The following is a 21,269-nucleotide window of genomic DNA, read 5'->3' as shown; positions in this document are numbered from 1 at the left end:
TCTTCAGCTTTGCAAACAGCAACTGATTTGAAAAGCTGAATTCTACTCTTTCAACGGCAAGTCCATTAATAGCTAAACTAAAATAATTCTGAATTGAACTCAACACCACATTGAAGTGCAATTTCTTCCTTCTTTATTGACAAAGGTTCCACTTCTGGACTTAATAGGACCACAGAAATTCGTGTTCAAGTATGTCAGGTCGAGGAATACGCCTCCAAATTGCCAAAATGTAAAAATTACGCGTGCATTTTCAACTATATTTAAAAGTGACAACTTATCAGAAACAATCAAGGTGTCGTACATGAGTCCTTTCTGTGGAACAAGAAAGCAGTCATAACTAAGGCTCTCAAAGATTTCAGCACACACAACCAGCACCCAGATCTTGGTTTGCCAAGATTTTGGATTTTCATTCTCTATTAAAAGGAATCAGGTGGCCAGGCGCGGTGGCTCACGCCTGTAATCCTAGCACTCTGGAAGCCCGAGGCAGTGGATTGCTCAAGGTCAGGAGTTCGAAACCAGCCTCAGCAAGAGTGAGACCCTGTCTCTACTATAAATAGAAAGAAATTAATTGGCCAACTAACACATATATAGAAAAAATTAGCCGGGCATGGTGGCGGTTGTCTGTAGTCCCAGCTACTCGGGAGGCTGAGGCAGCAGGATTGCTTCAGCCCAGGAGATTGAGGTTGCTGTGAGCTAGGCTGATGCCACGGCACTCACTCTAGCCTGGGCAACAAAGTGAGACTCTGTCTCAAAATAAATTAATTAATTAAAAGGAATCAAGCTCTTTAAAATGACTCCACAGCTGAGGGTAGAAAAGTACAAGAGGAGCCTAGAATATATTGCTGTGCTGGAAAAAGTAAAGTGTTCACAGATTGGGGGGGAACATGTCAAGGAACACAAGAGCCTGCTTGGAAGGCTCCTACCGGCCAAATCTGGGAAAATGAGAGTATAGAAATGGAGGCTATGGAGTATAACCCACAGAATAAAATAATAATCCATCAGCCCACACTGATACAAATGAGTAAGGAAGTGAACACACTGACAGCAGAATGCAAACTAAGCAATATTGCAGAAATTATGGAATAACAAAAATCAGCTTCCTGCAATCACCACAGCAAAACCATGTCGGGCAAGAATCAAACCTGCCAGAATGGACGCTGAGCCTGCTGGTTTATAGACGTGGGGTACGAAATGGGATACTGACTTAGTCTCAGAGTGTCTCTCCGTAAGATACTCATTAATCATATAGGGGAGAAAAATGTCAACCACGGAAACCTACGCGATCAGCCGATGGAAGTCAAATCTCCAGTGATGGTGCGAGCAGACGCACGCGCTTCCGGTCACACGCACTGAGGAGCTCGCGCCACCGCTCTGTGACGTTTCTGCCAACGTCCTAAGTCTAACCACCAGGAAACAGAACCACCAGCCCAAAGGACATGCCACAAAATGAATGGCTGGTTCCCTTTAAAATTATCAACGTCCTAAAAGCCAAAGGAAGACTGAGGAACTCCTTAAGATGAAAGGAGGCTAAAAAGAGAACTGTGTATGTGTGTGTGTGTGTATTTATATATACACACACACATATATGGGGGAGAGTACAGGAAGAATTCTGAAAAAAAAAAATACGGCAAAGTAATAGCTGAGGAATCTCGGTGAAAGTGCATGAAGATTCTTTATACTATCTTTGACCTTTTTAAAGTCTGAAATCATTTCAAAATATAAAGTTAACAAGAAACTTTATTACAGTACCTGTAATGTCCAGTTGTTACTAAATTCCATAAAATAACAAGTCATAATTACTGGGCTTTCAGGTTTTTTCCCCCTTTTTAAGGCTTTACTCTTTTCTACTATGAAAGCAGTCTATGCACTGTCCCAGCTGCCTGAGGAAACAAAGCAGTGAGCACAGCCAAATCCCTGCTCTCGTGAAGTGCAGATCATGGTTGGGGGAAACAGACACACACAATAACGTGTTAGGTGACGTAAGTGCCATGAAGGAACTAAAACAGTAAAGACCAGAGAGTCGAAGGAAGCAGGTGGATTTCGGTGGCCACAAAAGGCCTCTTTGATAAGGTGGCATCAACTGTCTGAAGAAGGGCGGGCGACCCTGTGACCCTCTGGGGGAAGAACCTTCCAGGCAGAAGGCGGCAACACCAACACGTGTGGTGTGTGTGAGCAACGTCAAGGAGGCCAGTGTGCCATCTGCCCCATGAGAGCTCTATTGTCGACGTGAGAGACTGGGGCCAATGGTTCTAAAGGAAATAGAGTCGCAAGAAATTCAGGATGGAATTTGGGGTTTGGAGAGTTAGGATGATGTTCCAGAAGAAGACGACTTAACTATATTTGAATCAATGTAGATTGTTGTACCATACTTAAAAAAAAATAACACATCCCCTGAAAATAAGTCCCAGGGTGTCTTCTTAAGGAAAATTAAATATAAGACCCTGTCTCATTTTCGGGAAACACGGTATGAGAGAAAGAAGAGACAAATCAAAAGCACCGGAAGAACAGAGTTCCCATTTGCTAAGACAGATGGAGGATTGGGAAATAAGTCACAAATTCAGTTTTAGACAAGCTGCATTCAAGACGCATATTAGAAATCCAAGAGAAGATGGGGAATGGGCAGTTGTAGATACAAGTTTGAAGTCCAGCGGAGAAGGCAGAACTGAAGACATAAATGTGGAAGCCATCAGCATAAAGGTGGTATTTCAGGCCATGGGACCTGACGAGATGCCCCAGTGAATGAGAACAGGCAGAGTTTCAACGGCCTAGCCCTGGAGCCTTCCATCACGGAGGGGTTGGGAAGACCATCGAAGAGTAGCTTGTGAGGCAGGAAAACCGGTGAGGTGGTCCAGAGGCCAGGGGAAGAAAACGCCTCCAGAAGGGGGAAGAAGTTATCAAAGAGTTAAGTGCTACTGACAGATCGGGTAACAAGACCGAGGCCAACCGCTGGATGCAGCAACATGGAAGTCAAGGGTAACGCTGACAAGCAAGTTTCGAAAGAGGGAACAGGACAAAAGCCTAAAGAGAAGTATAGGCAGTGGAGATTTGAAGAGTTCTTCTGAGGAGTCTCGCTGTGAAGGGGAGCAAGGAATGGGTGACTGGGAGAGGACGATCTGAGGATTACTTAAGTTGGGATGTTCTTCTATGCATTTGACAAGAACGATGGGGGGTGGAGGGGATGACAGAGAGAAGAGAGAAGTGAATGCAGTCCCAGGGCGAGCACGAGGGTACGGCACCCAGGCTCAGGTGGAGGAGACAGCTTTAGACGGAAGCATGAACAGTCCACCCATCTTAAAGGAGGGCGGCAGGGCACACAGGATAGGCAGAGGCCTGTCAGTGGGGTGGTCTGCAGAAGGGGGATGTTTACTTCTCCGATTGCTTTTATTTTACCAGTGAAGTAAGAAGCACAGTCGTTATTAGCAGGGAAGTGTGAGTGGAAAGCCAAGGCATGAAATAAGCACTCCAAGACCATAAAAACTAATTAACAAAAAATTACAGCAGGTTGCTGAGCAACACGGAGGGCTCACCTGAGGAATGTGCTCCTGATTTTTAAATCTTTCTTTTTTTTTTTTCTAGTATAAGCATTTAAAGCTACAAATTTCCCTCAAAGCACTTCTTTAACTAAATCCCACAAAGATGCTGGTATCTTGTGTTGACCACCACACAGTGAGAAACGGCTCCTCATTTCCCTTTTGAATTCTTCTTTGACCCAAGGATTATTTAAAAAGATATTGCTTGATTTTCTAATATTTGAGAATTATCTAAAAAGACTATTATCTCATCATCACGTGCTGTATATTAATCTTTTCAAACTTATTTTATGGTCTACCAGATGTTCCATCTGGATGAATGTTTCATAGGAAATTAACAGAATGTGTATTCTACAGTTTGGGAGTTTAGTACATAAAGATCCATTTAATCAGAATGGCTGGTAGTGTTGTTCCAACCTTCTGTATACTCACAGATTTTTTTTTTTTGGTCTACTTGTTCTTTCAATCACTGAGGGGTTCTCGTTAAAATGTCCAACTATGACTTTGGGTTTGCTTATTTCTTCCCTTAGTTCTGGCTGTTTTTAGTCATGTACTTTGGAGCCCTTGTATTAGGTACACACACATTTAAGATTGGGTGGTCTTGACCCTCTTATTACTATAAAATGTCCTTTATCTATTTTATTAATGTAATCTACTTTATCTGATATTAACATAACCATACCAGCTTTCTTATACTTTGTCGGGAATATTTTTTTCCATAATTTTCTTTAAATTTGTTATCTTCATCCTTAAAATGCACATACTTCAGATTCACTTAATTTTTTAATTTAGCCTGATAATCTCTGCTTTTTAAGAGGGTATTTAAAATGTTTATATTTGAAGCATTATTGATAAAGGTTGGGTTTACTTCTGACATCTGGGTATTTGATGTGTCCCTTCTGTTCTTTCTTGCTTTGTTCTTCCTTTCTTGCCTTCTTCTGGGATAATCAAGTAATTATTATTTTAGGATTCCATTTTCTCTCTTCTATGTGCTATTCTTGATGGCTACTGGAAATCACAATTTGCCTCCTTAACTCATCACAATCTACTTTCAAATAACATAGTATTTCATAAGCAATGTAAAACACAACAATGTAATTCCGTTTACCCCTCCACATTTAGGGCTCTTAGTTACATACTTTATCCTTACATAGGTTATAAACACCATAATAAATTTTAAACAATCTTTTAAACAAACAGATATAGACATATAATATTTAATGACCTTTTATATTCAATCTCACATTTATTTTTTCTGATAATCTTGATTTTTTTCTTGCAGATCCAGGTTTCCAACATTTCCCTTTAGCCTAAATCTTAGCATTTTTTTGTAGTACAGGTCTGCATAAAGACTAATTCTCTCAGATTTTGTCTGAATAAAATATATATTTATTTCAGTTTTGTTTTTGAAGGATATTTGCATTGGTTACAGAATAATAGAATGGTAATTTCTACACTTTATACATCATTTTCTGGTCTCTACTGCTTCTGATGAGAAGTCAGTTGTCACTCTAAACATTGTCCCCTCCCTTTACATAATGTGCATTTTTCCTCTTACTCCTTTTAAGATTTTTTTCTTTATCTTGTTCCTTTTAAGATTTTCTATTTATCTTTGTTCCTTTAGCAGTTTTATTATGATGTGGTTTTAACTTATACTTTCTGGAATTTGCTGAGCTTCTTATATCTGTTGGTTGATAACTGTCACTGACATCCAAACATTCTCATCCATATCTCTTCTGCCCTATTCTTTCGCTTTCTCTTCTTCTGGGTCTCCAATTACATGTGTGTTAGACCATTTGATATTGCCCCATATTTTGGATGGCGCACGTTTCTGGTTGTTTTTTTTTTTTTTTCCCCCTAAATTCATTTTCTCTGTAAATCAGTTTGTATCATTTCTACCAACTTGTCTCTGAGCTTACTGATCACTTCTGCTGTGTCCCGTCTGCTGTTAGGCTCATCAAGTAAACTCTTTCTGATACCATATCTCTTTCAGCTCAAGTATTTTTTAAAATAGTTGCCATTTCTCTGCTGAAATTCCTATTTCTTCACAAAGGTTGTTCACCTTTTCCAACTATGTTCTTCAACGTATTTGATTCTTAGAATCAATTTGATTCTTATCAGTATATTTGATTCTCTGATTCTCTGATTACATTATCCATTTCTTCTTGCATGTCGCCTACTTTTTCCATTAGAGCCCTTGGCATATTAATCATAACTACTTTAAATTCCCAGTCTGACATCTCTGCCATATCTGAATCCGGTTCTGATGCTTACTCTGGCTCTTCAAACTGTCTTCTGCCTTTTATATGCCTTGCAACTTTCTGATGAAAACCAGACATGACATGCTAGCTGCAGGAGGGTGAGCAGAGAACCAGGGAAGATTAAGATGGTCCATTCTCATCTAGACCTACTGAATAATGGTCAAATACACAAAGGGATAAAAAAAAGATTATGTTTTGACTTTATCATAGCAATGAAAACTCAGTAAAAGAAGTATTCATTCCTATGATAAAGATATGATAGATTCATGTACTTCTAAAACATTACTTTAAAAATATCTAATGATTTCAAAATGAGAAAATAACATAAAAATATTCTTTTAAATTCTCTTATTCTTCCCAACAACTTTAGATCATAAAGTGTATTAATACCCAGTGGAAAACCCACAAAAACTAAAAATTCACCCAAAACACAGATGTCATTTACTATGTGCTAGTGTTGTCTTGGAGAAGGTCATAATAATTACAAATGTTTCCTACTTTATGACCATGCTGAGTTTCTAAATTATAAACAAAGTATAAATATCTTTAACTTCTAAGTAGAAAGCAAATCAATTTTATTTGCCATCTGTTGTACCTACAGGGGTACTCAGTGAATAACCACTAATAAACAAACTACTGATAATCTAATTTGCTATCCTACCACCAGTTAATAACTCAGTGTACCAGTCAATTTGAGTTACCACACAGAATACAATATACCAGGAGGCTTATAAATAAAAGAATTCTATTTCTCAGAGTTCGGGAGGTTGGGAAGTCCACAATCAAGGTGCCAACAGACTCGGTGTCTAGTGAAGGCTGCTCTCTGCTTCAGGACAGTGACTTCCTGCTGCGTCATCACATGGCAGAAGGGGAAGGTGTCTCTTTCAGGCCTCTTTAACACGGGCACTTAATTCCATTCATGAGGACGCCACCCTCACACCGTATCACTTCCCAAAGGCCCCAGCTCCAAAGCCCATCACACTGAGGAGTAGAATTTCAACATACGAATTTTGGGCAAACACTGCACTCGGTCTTCTTAGTCTTCTAAATTCATATCCTTGCCACACATATCACTGTATTTCTCTTTTTGTAAGCCTCTTTGGACGGCAAGCCCCGGATGCACTCAGGGAACCTGCAGAAAGGGAGGGTGCCCTCTAAGGACACCCCCACAATACACACCCTGAGTGGGAGTGGAAAGCCATCCTTTGTGTCAACAGACAATTCATAAAAACAAGAGACTAAAGCATTCCTACAAAAACATATGAATGCAAACAGAAACATTTTATCCTTCAATAATTTATAAGAAATCTTCATATAATTATGTGAATTTGTATATTTTATCGATAACCACTACCAAAAATCAATTGTAATTAGCTTAGATTCCAGAAGAAATCTATTTGAAAAACATTTTAAGTAATTCACAAGTTACTTTAGCCTTAGCCAATGATATAAATATATCAAAAATATATCATTAATAATACAGTACAATTCTTTTAAAGAAACAAATACCCGCAGTGTTTCTTTTTCAAAATAAATAAATGTACTTGAGTTTTAAAAAAATTCTGTGCTTGAGGCTACCTACCAGTAGGTGGAACTTCATGGAGGATTTTCTAGTTATTAACAGAGTTCCTGAAAAATTTAACTATGAAAACCTGTCACCAAAAATGCCATGTAAACCATCTAAACCAAAAAGAAGTAGGATGAAGTGAGAAAACAAGATCATTATATAAATTCATTAAATGTTAGGAGAAAAATATTGCAACTTTAAAAAGCTTTGAGGAAAAAAGTAGTTACACACTCAAGTCCTAAAAAATGGAATATTCCTTGGGTATTTAATATTCACATTCAAAATTAGAATAATAGGAAGTTTTTTCTTTCTTATGCATATATTTGCCATAAATCTATACATACAAATATGTACAAGGTACCACATATGTGTAATAATCAGCTTCTTTGCTGACCTCAATATGGAACTCAGTACCTGTATTTTCACTTCTAGTAGGTTAAAAATCAGCACATCTTATTGCTTTTTGGCTTTATTCTATGATTAATTTGGAATATTATCCAATCAACAAATATTCATTGAGTATATACTATGTGCCATATTACAAGTGCTAACTAGTTTTCAATCTACTAAATCTTTAAAAAAAACAACGGGTCCTGTTCACGTTTAACAAAACAATTCACTAAAGTCTAAAAAAAAAAATTACCAACTATCTTATCTTCATTTTTACAAGCTTCTAAAAATTAACACTATTTTAAATCTATGCATTGGGTGCCACCTAATAAACTGTGAGTTGGTAACGACTTTACATTGTCGTCACCTGAAGCGGCAACAACAGGTGCAACGGCGAAGCTCGCACTGGGAAATGCAGAGGGAGGGAGTTCTTTCCTTTAAGGCTGCAGTCTCTTCTTTGGACAATCACTTTAGCACCAAATTGAAATCAATTTGCAAACACAAGATTAATAAAATGTCACTGGTAGTCAGAAAGAAAGGCGCCTTACTCAGACTGCTCAGCTGGCGTATGATGGCGGCCAGGGTGCTGTTGGTGACACATTCGAGCTCGCTGGTGATCCCTTCGGGCAGAGCGCCCCGGCACAAGTGCCGGGGTTCGATGTTCCTCTTCACTAAAGGCATGGCTCACAATCTGAAAATTAAAAAGATGCTTTTTTTTTTAATAAGCTCATATTCACATTTTAATGAACCTAGAGTTTTCATTCCCTTGAAAATGAACTATTTCCTAGGAATTTTCATTATCTTATCATTTTTACGTGAATCAGCTAAAATGCAACCAATGGTGAATTACTTCAATGACTTTTATAGATTTCAAAGATATATATATATATAAAAAATACTATTTTTATAAAAAATAATATACACCGGATTTCCAGTTAAGCATGCAAGACCAAATACATGCATTTTTACCTCCCTCCCTCTCTCTCCTCCCCATTCCTTCCCATGGAAGCCACCATGAAGGCTCCTGCACATGGCTCCCCCTCAGCCCCCCGACCAACCCGGGTGCTGCCCAGCATGGCCCTGGGTGGTGCACTGCCCTCATCTTGGGAACCACGAGTAACAAAACTATCTTTGCAATGGCAATCATCTCCTCCTTGGTCAGCCTCACTATATCTTAAAACAGCAGAGAAGTCTGAGGATTCAGAAGAGACAATAGGTGAGCACGTCCTTCGTTTCCCCACTTGCTATTCTAAGCAACCTGCAGGAGCCTCTGTGCCTGGTACCAGCAGGACTGACGGTTGGTTGTCTTTTCTTTGCAGGTGGATTCTAAGCTGTCTGAATGTGGGACTGAGCCTATGAGTTCCATGTTTCCCACAATGCCTTCAACGGTTCTCAACAACCTGATTATTCAAAAAATGAAATCATACCTAAAGGGAACAACATGCACTATCTGGGTGATGGGCACACCTACAGCTTTGACTCAAGCAGTGCAAAAGCAATCCATGTAACCAAAACATTTGTACTTCCTGTAATAGTCTGAAATTAAAAAAAAAAAAAAGGTCTTCTGATTACAAATACACATATATATTTCTATTTGGCCTTCTCTTGGGGCACCTCATCTATTGTTGTTCTAGTATTTCAACCTTAACTAATCAACCTCCATCCCTAATTTTTCATTATCATTATACTTTTATCTGGAGCCCCGACAGGCACGTAAATACAAAGCCAACAGAGAGGCCATGAGAGCTGTCTACAGTTTTAGAAAAAGTTCCACAGCTCCTCTTTAAAGTCCTAATCACCTAGCAATGATTTTTATGGCTTTCCAGGTCAGTGTGGAATACTCGTCTTTGTCAGCTTGAAGTGTTGCTCTAACAGAACACCTGACACTGAGTAGCTCATAAAGAAAAGAAGTTTATTTGACTCAGGATCCTGGTGGCTGGAAAGTTCAAGAGTGAGCAGATGCATCTGGGGAGGGCCTCAGGTTGCCTGCGCTGTCCAGGAAGGGTGGAAAGTGGATCACAGGAGAGAGAGAAACAGTAAGAGAAACCAAGCAAACCAGACTCCTCAACAATCCACTCTCCTGGGAACTAATCCACTGCCACAAGCCTGAGAGCTCACTGGCCCACCAGGGAGGGCATTAATCTATCCTGAGGGCCCCACACCCACACCCAACACCTCCCCCCACGCCCAACACCTCCCCCCACGCCCAATACCTCCCCCCACACCTAACACCTCCCCCCACACCCAACACCTCCCCCCCACCCAACACCTCCCCCCACACCGGCATCAAATTCCAACATGAGTTGGGCAGAAGGGGTACAAACCATGTCTAAACGGTAAGAGTACTCTGACATACATATTTTTTTCCCTGACAGCCTTTATTTTATCTGACACTAATTCAGTTTTGAATATACCGAAGAGCAAGGAAGAGGCAAAGGAAAAAATACTGGGTCAGTCATTACTCCTGAAAACACTTTGCAATTATAAAAACAAACATGTAATGAACTAATCCGGTTAGTCACCAACTTAAGTACCCCCCTCAGTCCCTTTGTCCCTACAGCCCATCCAAGTCATTCTTCAGAGTCAGTCTACATGCTAAGAATAAAAGGTCGCTAATGAAATGTTTAAGTATTATTAGAGGTTACATAAGAGATTAGTGTTAGGCCCATAGTTTGTTCAACTTTTCTGGGAAATGTCTCAATTTAGTGAGAGACAACCTGGTTCACAGAACTGTGAACTAGATTCCAGACACAACTGAAACTGGGCCAGGGTCCTTCCCTAGGAATTTGGAAGTGGGACCAGGATACCCAGCTTGGTCTGGCTGCTCTCTTCAACAGTGGAGACAGGTAACTCCCTCCACACGAAATGGAGATTGACAGAGTTAGTCCACAGCAAGAAATGAGAATGAAGTAACTGAGAGAAACCGGCAGAGCAGAGCTGAGCGAAAGGCCAGGACTCCCCAAGGCTGTGCCCAACCTCCCTCAGCTCCCGGCAGACCAGGAGGGCTCCCACCAACCTTGTCTGCTCCCCTGCAAGGTCAGGCCTGCACTGTGGGTTGATGGCTCTTCCAGCTTCCCAGCTCCCGCCCTCTTTCCTTTCACATGGGTGGTTTCCTGAGTCAAATCCTTGCAGCTGTGATCCCCTCCTGGTGTCTGTTTCTCAGGCCCAGATGAACACGAGTGGCCTGAGAAGGGTCTGAGAAAGCCGGTGGCGAGACGGGGGTTGAGGACTTGCTCACACATCCCTCTGCAGGTGAGAGGGATGCAGTCCTGGCCGATAGACAGATGGGGCCACAGTGAGTCCCCGGCACAAGTCCTGGCTCATTGCTACAGATTTCACTGGCGGTGACCTGCAAATGTTCCCGTGGACGGATATGCCGTGTCAGGCATAATAACAGACACTTGGAAGATTCGGAGGGAAAAACAGAGCTGGCTAATAACTGCCAAGCTGTACTGCTGCCTTGCAAAGGGATAATGAGAGACAGAACTGCTGTTAACGGCTTAGCTGAGAACAATAGGGCCTTCCTGGTGGGAACAATGTGGCCCTCACCACGACCCGTACTGGAAAGGCTGACACCACGGGAACTGCGGGCTGACGGCCCAACGCGAGCGTCAGAGCAGGGGCTCGGCCAAGGCAGGTGTTGGCACGTAGTCCAGGACCTGAAAGAGAAAACCTGGTGTCCTGAAAATGGGATGGGGAATTCTAGATGAATGCCCAGGACGTTGCTGAGTCCAAACACCTACCACTGCTCCCCCCAGGACCCTCTGGGCTTGTCCTGGGCCAAACTGGAAGACTCTGCAGAAGCCTCTCTCCTACAGGGCGGCAGGTGCCTCCCCAGCGCCCCATCGTGCCACATGCATCCCTTCTCCCCGGATGCCAAGCTGGTAACGAAAGACAACAGCTGCGAAATGCTGGGCCCAGGAGAGGAAAGAGATCCACACCACCACGCTGACCGGACAGAACAGGCACGGGGCTAGCACACAGGTCAGCCTAAATCTTAGGAAGGACTGTGCACCTGGACCTCAGAGGGGTGCCTCCTCAGGTTCTGTGGCTCTCTTCCCCATGGCAACTGAACTCTGCCTTACACGTGTCCCTGTCTTGCGCATGGGAGAGTTCCTGTCCCTCTTGCGCAGAAGCACCTTTGCTTTGCGTCAGTAAAACAACACAGACCTAAGAGGTTGTCCTGCTTTTGCTACTACCCTTTGCCCCAGAAGCAGAGGATCTTGCTGGTCACGGGGAGCATGAAAGGAGGTTTCCCAGTTGTCTGCAGAAGCAGATCTTTGCTGAGTCCTAGAGGATAGAGGGTCTGGTGCCCTCCCAGCAACTTTTGTGTCACAGGAGAGGCGGCTCTGGGGAAGCAGACATGACATCATGCTGGTTCCCTGGAGGCAGCTGAGATGAACCTCCATAGGGCTGCAGCACCAAAAATATCCTCTCTGGCCTCCAGGCTTGCCCCTAATGCTTCTCAAGAGCACGCCGGAGGAGGCCTGTAGAAAGAGTGTATCAGGTAAGCGCAAATTCCCCTTGTATCTGGGGTACCTAGTTATTCTAAACTGATGTTTAGAACACAAACATCAGTGTTCAAACTTACGAATTCATTAAAATTTCAGCTGATTTCCTCTTCAGCACTTCTACGGAGATCACTTGTTCCCCTGTGCCCTGCTACATGTGAAACAGCTCAAGTGTCCTCTCTCCTCCAGAGAGCTGCCACTCTTTGGGATTTAAGAGAAGTCACTACTTTGTAGATCATTTGGCCTTTTCTCCTTCTTAAAATAAAAACAATGTTCTCTTATGTCCTAAGTGGGAGAAAAACTCCACCATCACAGTAAGAACAAGATGAACATATTAGCTTCTTCATTTGTTAAGACTTTAAACTGGTAACTATTTCTGCAAAGAAGAAAAAACAGTACACTAATATTCTTGATGAGCGAACATGCGAGTACACTCTAAAACTTTGTGTGTGTAGACTCCAAAGTGAAAAAAAATTATTTTGGAAAGAAAAGACCACCACCACTACTATAGTAGCATGGGTAACAGCTTTCGTACTTAAAATACACTTCACTGAGCCATATAAATTAAACTGAAACCCACAACTGTGATCACCCCCAGTCTGTATGGTCAGAAAGGGCTGATGGGATGCAGAGTAACACAGGAAGTGCGCTAAGGCCTTATTACTTATTTTAAATTTACATTATTCATGGGTGGAGCTAATTGAGTGTACAAAATTATCTGGATAGATTTTGTGATGGATTTCTTTCTCCACTTTGTAGCCATGAAGACGATCCCGCAAGTTCTGAGAACATCCACTGTTTGCAGAGCCTGACGGTGCTAATGATTCTGTCTTTTCTATTTCTGATGTGCCAGTAACCTTTGCTCTGATTGCCGCGTGCCAGGCAATTAGCGTGCGGGGCATGGCAGAGCTGTATCACCCGGTAAGGCTCTATCATACACGCAAACCGAATGTGTGCATACTGCAGACGTGTGGCTTGTTAATCATGTTCACTTGCACGCATGAGTCTTGCCCTCCGAATGAATGGGATCCGAGCATACGTGGCCCTGTCTCGATGCTCACACAGAGTGAGCGACACGACGCGGGCCCAAGCCCTCCCTCTGGCTTTTCACCTCACTGTACCCTCTTCATCTGAAGGGGGCAAGGGCTACGTCTGCCTGCCTCAGCGTTACAGCACCCTGCCTGGGGTCCCGTGCCTATGACATCTCCCAGAAGAGAGTCACTAATAACATGACCTTCCCACAGCCAAAGCAAGGGCCTGGGCTTCCTAAATTCCCAACTGCTACGCCGTCTTCGAAAGCCACACTGCCTTACCCTCCACCCCCATCAACCTTTTTTAAAATTTAGAGGAAAGTTGTGATTTGTCATCAATAGCATTTTACTGGGACAAATGTTTACATTTTGCTCTTCGGAACGTGGCCTGCATGTTTCTGCAGGACGAGAGACACTGAGGTAGAGTGAAGCAACACGGGATTAGGACCGGGGACCTGGGTCTAGTCCCAGTTCCGCTACTAACACTAGCAACCGTGTGCAAGTTTCTTAATCAGGGGGCCTCCATTCCCCTCCCGAAAAGTAGACTCGCTCTCTCGGGTTCTCCCCAGCCCTGGCATGCTTTGCTTCCTTCCAGTTAGACACCCCGCTGCTTCCAGGAACTCCCATACTGCATCCCAAACATTCAGTGGGTTTTCTATGCTTTAGCCAGTGGAAATACAAAACCTAAACAGACAAAACAAAATCCCTTTCCTCAAGGAGTTAATGGCTTATGAGGGAGACGTATAAATAAAGTCACAATACAGTATGATGAGCACCATATTAGAGGTTTTTCCTTTTTTTTTTCCTCTCAAAATCACATCTATTGAGCACTCTATGGAACAGATATTGTGCTAAGTGCCTTTTTTTTTTTTTAAAGTGGGAAACTTTCCTTTATTTAAAAAAGATACTTGGCCGGGCAGGTTGGCTCATGCCTGTAATCCTAGCACTTCAGGAAGCTGAGGCAGGAGGATTGCTTGAGGTCAAGAGTTCTAGGCCAGTCTAAGTAAGACCAAGACCCCATCCCTACTAAAAATAATCAGCCTGGTGTCATGGCACAGGCTTGTAGTCCCAGCTACTCGGGAGGCTGAGGCAGGAGGATCGCTTGAGCCCAGGAGTGTGAAGTTGCAGTGAGCTATGGAGCTGTGGTGACACCACTGCACTTCTAGCCCAGGCAAGAGAGCAAGACCCTAAGGAAAGGGGGAGGGAAGGGAAGGGAAAAGGAGGAGACCAGACCAGACCAAATAAGGAAGAGAAGACTAGACTGGACATGGAGACGAGACTGAATAAAGAAGAGGAGACCAGACCGGATGAGGAACAGGAGACCAAACGAGGAAGAGGAAACAAGACCAGATGGGATGAGGAAGAGCCAGAGGTTTTTCTTCTTATACCTGGAAATTAAAACACAACTAGGAAGACTCTGTTCTCAGCAGGGAAGGGGAGATAACTAACACTGCCGCCCCGACCCTGTACCACCCTGCCCGGCACACAGAGCTACTCAACGGACATTAGAGGAGGGAAGACTGCAGTTACTATTCAAGGCTAAGGAGTGGCATTCCACTATTTTTTTCAAGATCACCTGGTCTTTGCTATATAGCCTCCCAGAAAAATAGGGCAGAATTATGTCTAAGGAACAACATAATGATACATCCGAAAAACCTTTGTCAAGTCCCTATTTTTAGAGGGCATTCTGGAAATAAGAAGTGATAGTCTGTCTTTTGTGGGCCACAAAATGGCACCTCAAGACACTGCCGGTGGAAGCTAAGATGCAAAAGGAAGCTAAGATCAGAAGTCCAGGTCAAGATTTCTCTCCACCAGATTTTCACCATTAGTGCCTGTCTTGCAGAGTCTCTGTTGTGAGAAGAAACTGCAAAGCCAGTAAAAGCGAAGAGAAACTGCGTCATGAGTGGGCATCAGAGAAGCCGGGTGGGCCCTGGTGAAGAACCGTCAGCCTCTCCCCTGCCTCCTGTCCCCATATCAGGGGGGACAGAAGGGGCCCAGAAAAGAGCTGCTGTTCTACAACTTGTCACCATTTATTTCTATGTAAAACTATTCTTAAACTGACTTTTAACCTCTGTTTTGTCCATTTTGGTTTGGACTTTTAAAAGTCAAATAAATTACTGGCAGGGCGTAGCAGCTCACGCCTGTAATCCTAGCACTCTGGGAGGCTGAGGCGGGAGGATCGCTCAAGGTCAGGAGTTCGAAACCAGCCTGAGCAAGAGCGAGACCCCTTCTCTACTAAAAATAGAAAGAAATTAATTGGCCAACTAAAAATATATAGAAAAAATTAGCCAGGCATGGTGGCGCTTGCCTGTAGTCCCAGCTACTCGGGAGGCTGAGGCAGGAGGATCGCTTGAGCCCAGGAGTTTGAGGTTGCTGTGAGCTAGGCTGACGCCACAGCACTCTAGCCCAGGCAACAGAGTGAGACTCTGTCTCCAAAAAAAAAAAAAGTTAAATAAATTACTAAATGCCTATTAGACGTAAAGTATTTTTAAATCTATTCATATTATATTTCTAAGTCCCTTTATGGCCCAAGTGTCCATCTAACCAAATTCTCAGTACATTTGGGACTGCAGAATACGTCTAATATTTGATCCTTCATCGGTTTTATATTCCTTTGTCGTGTATTAAAATCTATCCTGATGCGTGTTACTAACCCTGGAACCTCAGCGGCGCTTTCTCCAAGCAATGCTCTCCTCCCCGGTGTTGACCAGCCAGACAGAATCGGCTTTTTAATAACATTTTTTATTAAAGATAAATGGAACCTTGGAGATCTATAGACCAGCTTCGTTTCATAATCAAAGATCAAGACAAAGAGACCCGACATCTCCAGGATTGTGGAGTAGACACCAGCACCTCAGTCTACCACTTCCACTGCGGCTCTGCCCACCACGCCCGCAGTTATTAATAGAAACGCTTCCTACAAGTCCCATTTGTAAGTACGCCTGCAAGCCAAGGCTGTTTCACTTCTGTCTTACCAAAATATAAAGGCAGCCGAGGTAGAGAAAACTGCCGGCTTTGGCACCTAAGCAATCCTTGACTTGCGATACGAAGCTTCTACCCGTTCTCCTTCCTCTGTCCCTGCGGTCCCTCCCAGCCTCTACCTCTGCAAGCACTCGCCCATCTGTCATGAATGGGCAGCTCGGACTGAGAAGGAAGGAGCTGCTTTACATCTCCAAGGCTCCATTCATATCAGATACTTTATTATCTCATTTAATAGATGGTTTTGTCTGGTCCCTCAACTCTGGTACTGTCTTGTTGCTGAACTGTATGCGTAAGCTTTAGACCCCCTATTCTTTTCTGTTTTACACTTTCAATGTCCATGACTTTACAATATGACTGGCCTTTGGTTAACCATTGTATAGACCAAGAAATCTGTCTCTTAGCCTATTAAATACCTCGCAGGCCAGGGAAACATTCCACCCACATCTCTGCAGCCCATGACTCAGCATGACACCTGGTAACTCGAATTCCATTTGATGTCTGCCAGGAAAGCTGTGTGCATAAGACCAGAATATAGCCCGGGCACGGTGGCTCACACCTGTAATCCTAGCACTCTGAGAGGCCGATGTGAGAGGATCACTTGAGCTCAGAAGTTTGAGACCAGCCTGAGCAAAAGTGAGACCCCCCTCTCTACAAAAAATAGAAAAATTAGCTGGGTGTCGTGGCATTTGCCTGTAAACCCAGCTATTGAGGTGGCTGAGGCAGGAGGATCGCTTGAGCCCAGGAAGTTGAGGTTGCAGTGGGCTATCATGATGCCACTGCACTCTATCCAGGGTGACAGAGTGAGACTGTCTTTTAAAAAAGAAAACCTAGAATATATGCCCATGCTCAGTCTCTCAGAATATTTAGAGAAACGCTACTGTGTGTAAGTAAGCTAAGGAAAACTGCAGTTTAACATGATCTTTGGGATAAGAAAAAAGGATAATCTCCTTTTCCTTGATTTGGGATTATAAGTAATTTATTCTTCTCTTAAGAGAAGCTAAGCATATTTCTCAATTAAAATGAGACATTTATAACCAGGGTGCGTATGGTATGTGTGCATGCATGCATGCCTGTGTATGTGCATAATAATTCATTTATAGGAAATCATTTCAAAGTTATAATTTGAACTGGAGAACTAAAGAAACAAACAAATCTCTAGGTGAGGAGAACAAACAGGGCACCTAGTCTAGGCTTTCCCTTTGGTTTCAAATCTGCAAAAACGACGAAAAGATCTACATTTAAAATATGTGCGACGATACTACACGACTACAAATGATAGATAACCTCCAAAAGCTACAAGGCAGCGGGATCAGAGTAAAGGCAGAAACCACACGCCAAACATGCGATAGGAAGAGCTGTGGCCATTAGCGTGTGTGGCCAGAGAGCCACACTGAAGAGACCCAGGCAATTCATATCAGAGAAATGGAAACGGCAGCCAACAAAAACACCGCCAAATTGCCCTTCCAAAGAATCCTACCTAACAAAACTAAGGATGTGCGTATTACTGACCTAACCTTGCCACTTCCTATTCCGAGAGAAACATTCTCACCTCCACACAGGACTTGTACACAAGAAGGTTCACGGAGCACTGGCTGACACAGCGAAAAACTGGGAATGGCAAGCAAAGCGGAAAAGCAGCTGCCAAAAACAACACGCGATGAATGTACACTGAGTGATCTCTAAAACACGGGGTGAATGAAACAATGAGGTTTACAATAACGGATGCCGTCCGGTAAACAGTACTACATGTTCCTGTATGTGCATGTGTGTGTATGTGAACACACCAAAGGTCTGGACAGAAACATTCCAAATTCGTAACCACGGGTCACCTCCTCAGGTATGAGCGGGGGTGAGACTCAAAGGGCATGTACGTTAATCACAAGTATGTTTCAAGTATTTTAAAGATGAATAATATTCAGGTGTTATTTGTATAATTAGTGTTTTAATTTAGTATAAACAACTAGAAGATCCTGGATATACCAATAACACATAATTACAGGGAAAAAATCATAATAAAATTAGCCATGGACAGAAACAATTTTTTTAAAAAAAGAAGGCACTAATAGTAGCCTTCCAAATATTTACAATGTCAATGGGTGAACTTGCCTATTAACAGCTAAGACATACAACGTGCCAACTATGGTGAAGAATTTTACATGTATTAACTCACTTAATTCTTACAAAATGAGATAGAAACTATTAACACTCCCATTTTACAGGGAAGAAACTGAGGCACCAATACTTAAGTACACTTGACCGATACCACAAAGCCAGTTTACAGCAGAGACTGAATTCAGTCCGAAGCAGAGGGGACTCAGAGACCATATTCTCACCAGCCCAGCAAAGTCTCCACTAAAAGAAAGCAACACATAAACTGAATTGTTTCATTTAAAAAAAAAAAACCGAGATAGCCGAGAGCACATCTAAAATGAAACAGCCAGGAAAGATAAAAACAAAGGGACTAAAAAAACATACACCATACACCAGGCAAGTGCAAACACCACAAAGGAGGCAGGTTCTAAGACATACTAGAAACTTAAGGTAAAAGCAATAAAAATGGAGTTAAATACATATTTCATATTCAATAGGTAAAAACCTATTTAAAAAAATGATAATCATGAACCTTTATCTCCTTCATGTAACAGACCAAACACACTTTTCTCAAAACCATTCTCAGAAACCAATTAATAAGTTTTAATTGATAAGTTATTTTTGAATGTTGTACATAAAAGTGGGAATGCATATTCTTAAAAAAAATACACAGGAAAGTTGTTAAAAAAAAAGACTATGAATTAGGTCACATACAAAAAGTCAACAAATTGTAGAAAGTTGAAATTACACAGTAGGTGCAATACAACTGGATTAGAAATGAATATTTAAAAATTAGGGGATGTTGGTAAGTTGTGTCCAGCATTTTCGTTATTGAACCTGAATCCTCGTTCTGGCTTCTGACAGGTGCCGGGGACTGCCTCGGGCTAGGCCTGCACTGCTTTGACGGTGTCCCAGGAAGTCAAGTCAATGGTGATCCAAACTGGAGTGGCGGATCTCCAGATGTGAGACAAGGAACTGACCACCCCAGCCAGACAAACATATCCACCAGTCAGGGGTCACCTCTATCCGAAAGGGGGGCAGGAGGCAACCCCCTCACAGGAATTAACTTGTGTACAGGTAGCTGAGAAGCTGGTCCCAAGAAAAGAGAAGACAAACTGGCAGAAAGTACAGGAAAAGATGGGAAGAAAAGGAAGAGGATGGCAGGGAGTAACAACGTCTATGGGGGTTGAGGAAAGTGCCAAAAATAAAAACAGAAAATAATCCCGTATCACTCCCAAAAATTTCATTCTGGGGCAAAAAGGAAAAAAATGCGAACACGATGGATAAAAGTACAAATCGTATGTCTGGTAGCAGTCTTAATACAGCATATATAAGAGCTCTCAAAACTTAATAATATAAACTATCCAATTTTTTTAAATGGGGGAAAGATTTGAACAGACACTGAAGAAGATAAGCACATCAAAGATGCTCAACATCATTAGTCATTAAGCAGATGCAAATTAGCACCACAGTGAGGTATGGCTGCACACCTGCTAGAATGGCTAAACCTAGAAAGACTGACCACACCCAGTGCTGGTGAGGACAGAAAGAATCTGGAACTCTCACACACAGCTCAAGAGAATGCAAAATAGCTTTCTGCAAAACAGTTTGGCAGTTTCTTAAAAAGTTAAACATACACTTACCACATGATCCAGCCACTCTACTCCTAGATATTTACCCAAAAGAAATAAAAGCATTTTCCCACATAAAGACTTGTACATGAACGTTCATGTACTTTATCTATAAGAGCCACAAACTAGAAACCACCCAAACGTCCACCAACAGGTGGATGGATAAACACCCTGCATTACATCCATACCATGGAATAACACGGAAGGAACTACTGACACCTGCAACAGACATAAATCTCTGTGTAATTACACTGAATGAAAGCCAGAGAGTCCATTTATGTAACACTCTGGGAAATGCAAACTAATCTCCAGTGACAGGAGGCAGATCGGTGGTTGCCGTGGGTGAGGGACAGTGGAGAGGCAGGGATGACCAAGGGCCAGGAGGAAACTTCTCTGGGTGACGGTAGGTTTGCCATCTCAAGTATGGTGATGGCTTCATGGGGTGTATGTGTGTTTCAAAACTTACCAAATGGGACATTTTAAATAAGCATAGTTTATTACATGTCAACTATGCCCCAATAAAGTGGTTTAAAAAAAATGGATCTGTGGAGGTAAATAAGAGAGTAATAAGACAGATTTGGAGATCCTTGAACATTTATGTAATGTTTACTTCTTAACATGATGGTCCAGAAAAATAAGTCAAATGTTAGCCAGAGATCATGGGATTAAACATCAATGACAGAAGAAACAAGACGGGAATTTAGCAATGAGACAGGCACAGCTCCAAAAGAACTTACAAAAGGCCACTGCTAATGGGCATAGTATGAACAGCAACAGAAATAAAAACTAAATTCCTAAGAAAATCTTCCTCAAGAATTCCCTCATTGAAGAGGATATGCCCCACCCACCTAACTGGAGAGTATTCCACTTAAGACAGTCTGCACACAGACAGCTCTTCTGCAAGAGGCCTGCACATCTAGCACAACAGCCAAACAAGCAGACGGCGCGGCAAACAGAAAACCCAAGTTCTTCGACAGCTGAGACCTGGGTGAGTCAGTTAAGACCTCGGTAAACCTCAAAACCCTATTTAGAGTATGAAAGCAATAATATCTGCCTGATTATCTCAAAAGGCTGTGTTTAGAGGATACACCTGAAGACCCCCCCAAAACTACAAAGTGAAACACAAAACTAGATTGTATTTGTATGAAAAATAAATGCTTACTTGCCAAATTAAAAAAATTTAACTACCTCCCTTTTCAAGGGAAGGGGAAGAAGTCATTTATCAGAACTACAATTAGCTTGTAATCACATTGATACATACAAAAAGCTTATAAG

The 21,269-nt window shown here is 42.3% G+C and overlaps 1 protein-coding gene across 3 annotated transcripts in view; it reads right to left on the bottom strand.

Moving 5' to 3' along the window:
• Positions 1–21,269, bottom strand: part of WASF3 (WASP family member 3) — a 97,659-nt gene that overhangs the window by 23,174 nt on the left and 53,216 nt on the right. For all 3 annotated transcript variants that reach the window (XM_012778528.3, XM_012778531.3, XM_012778530.3), the window contains exon 3: positions 8,297–8,439. In XM_012778528.3, coding sequence (XP_012633982.2) covers positions 8,297–8,429 — 133 coding nt within the window. In that variant the 5' untranslated portion in view covers positions 8,430–8,439. The remainder of the gene's footprint in view (positions 1–8,296; positions 8,440–21,269) is intronic.

Source organism: Microcebus murinus, chromosome 13 (assembly GCF_040939455.1).
Source record: "Microcebus murinus isolate Inina chromosome 13, M.murinus_Inina_mat1.0, whole genome shotgun sequence".
NCBI lineage: Eukaryota > Metazoa > Chordata > Mammalia > Primates > Cheirogaleidae > Microcebus > Microcebus murinus.
This window is presented reverse-complemented; position numbering and strand designations above follow the sequence as displayed.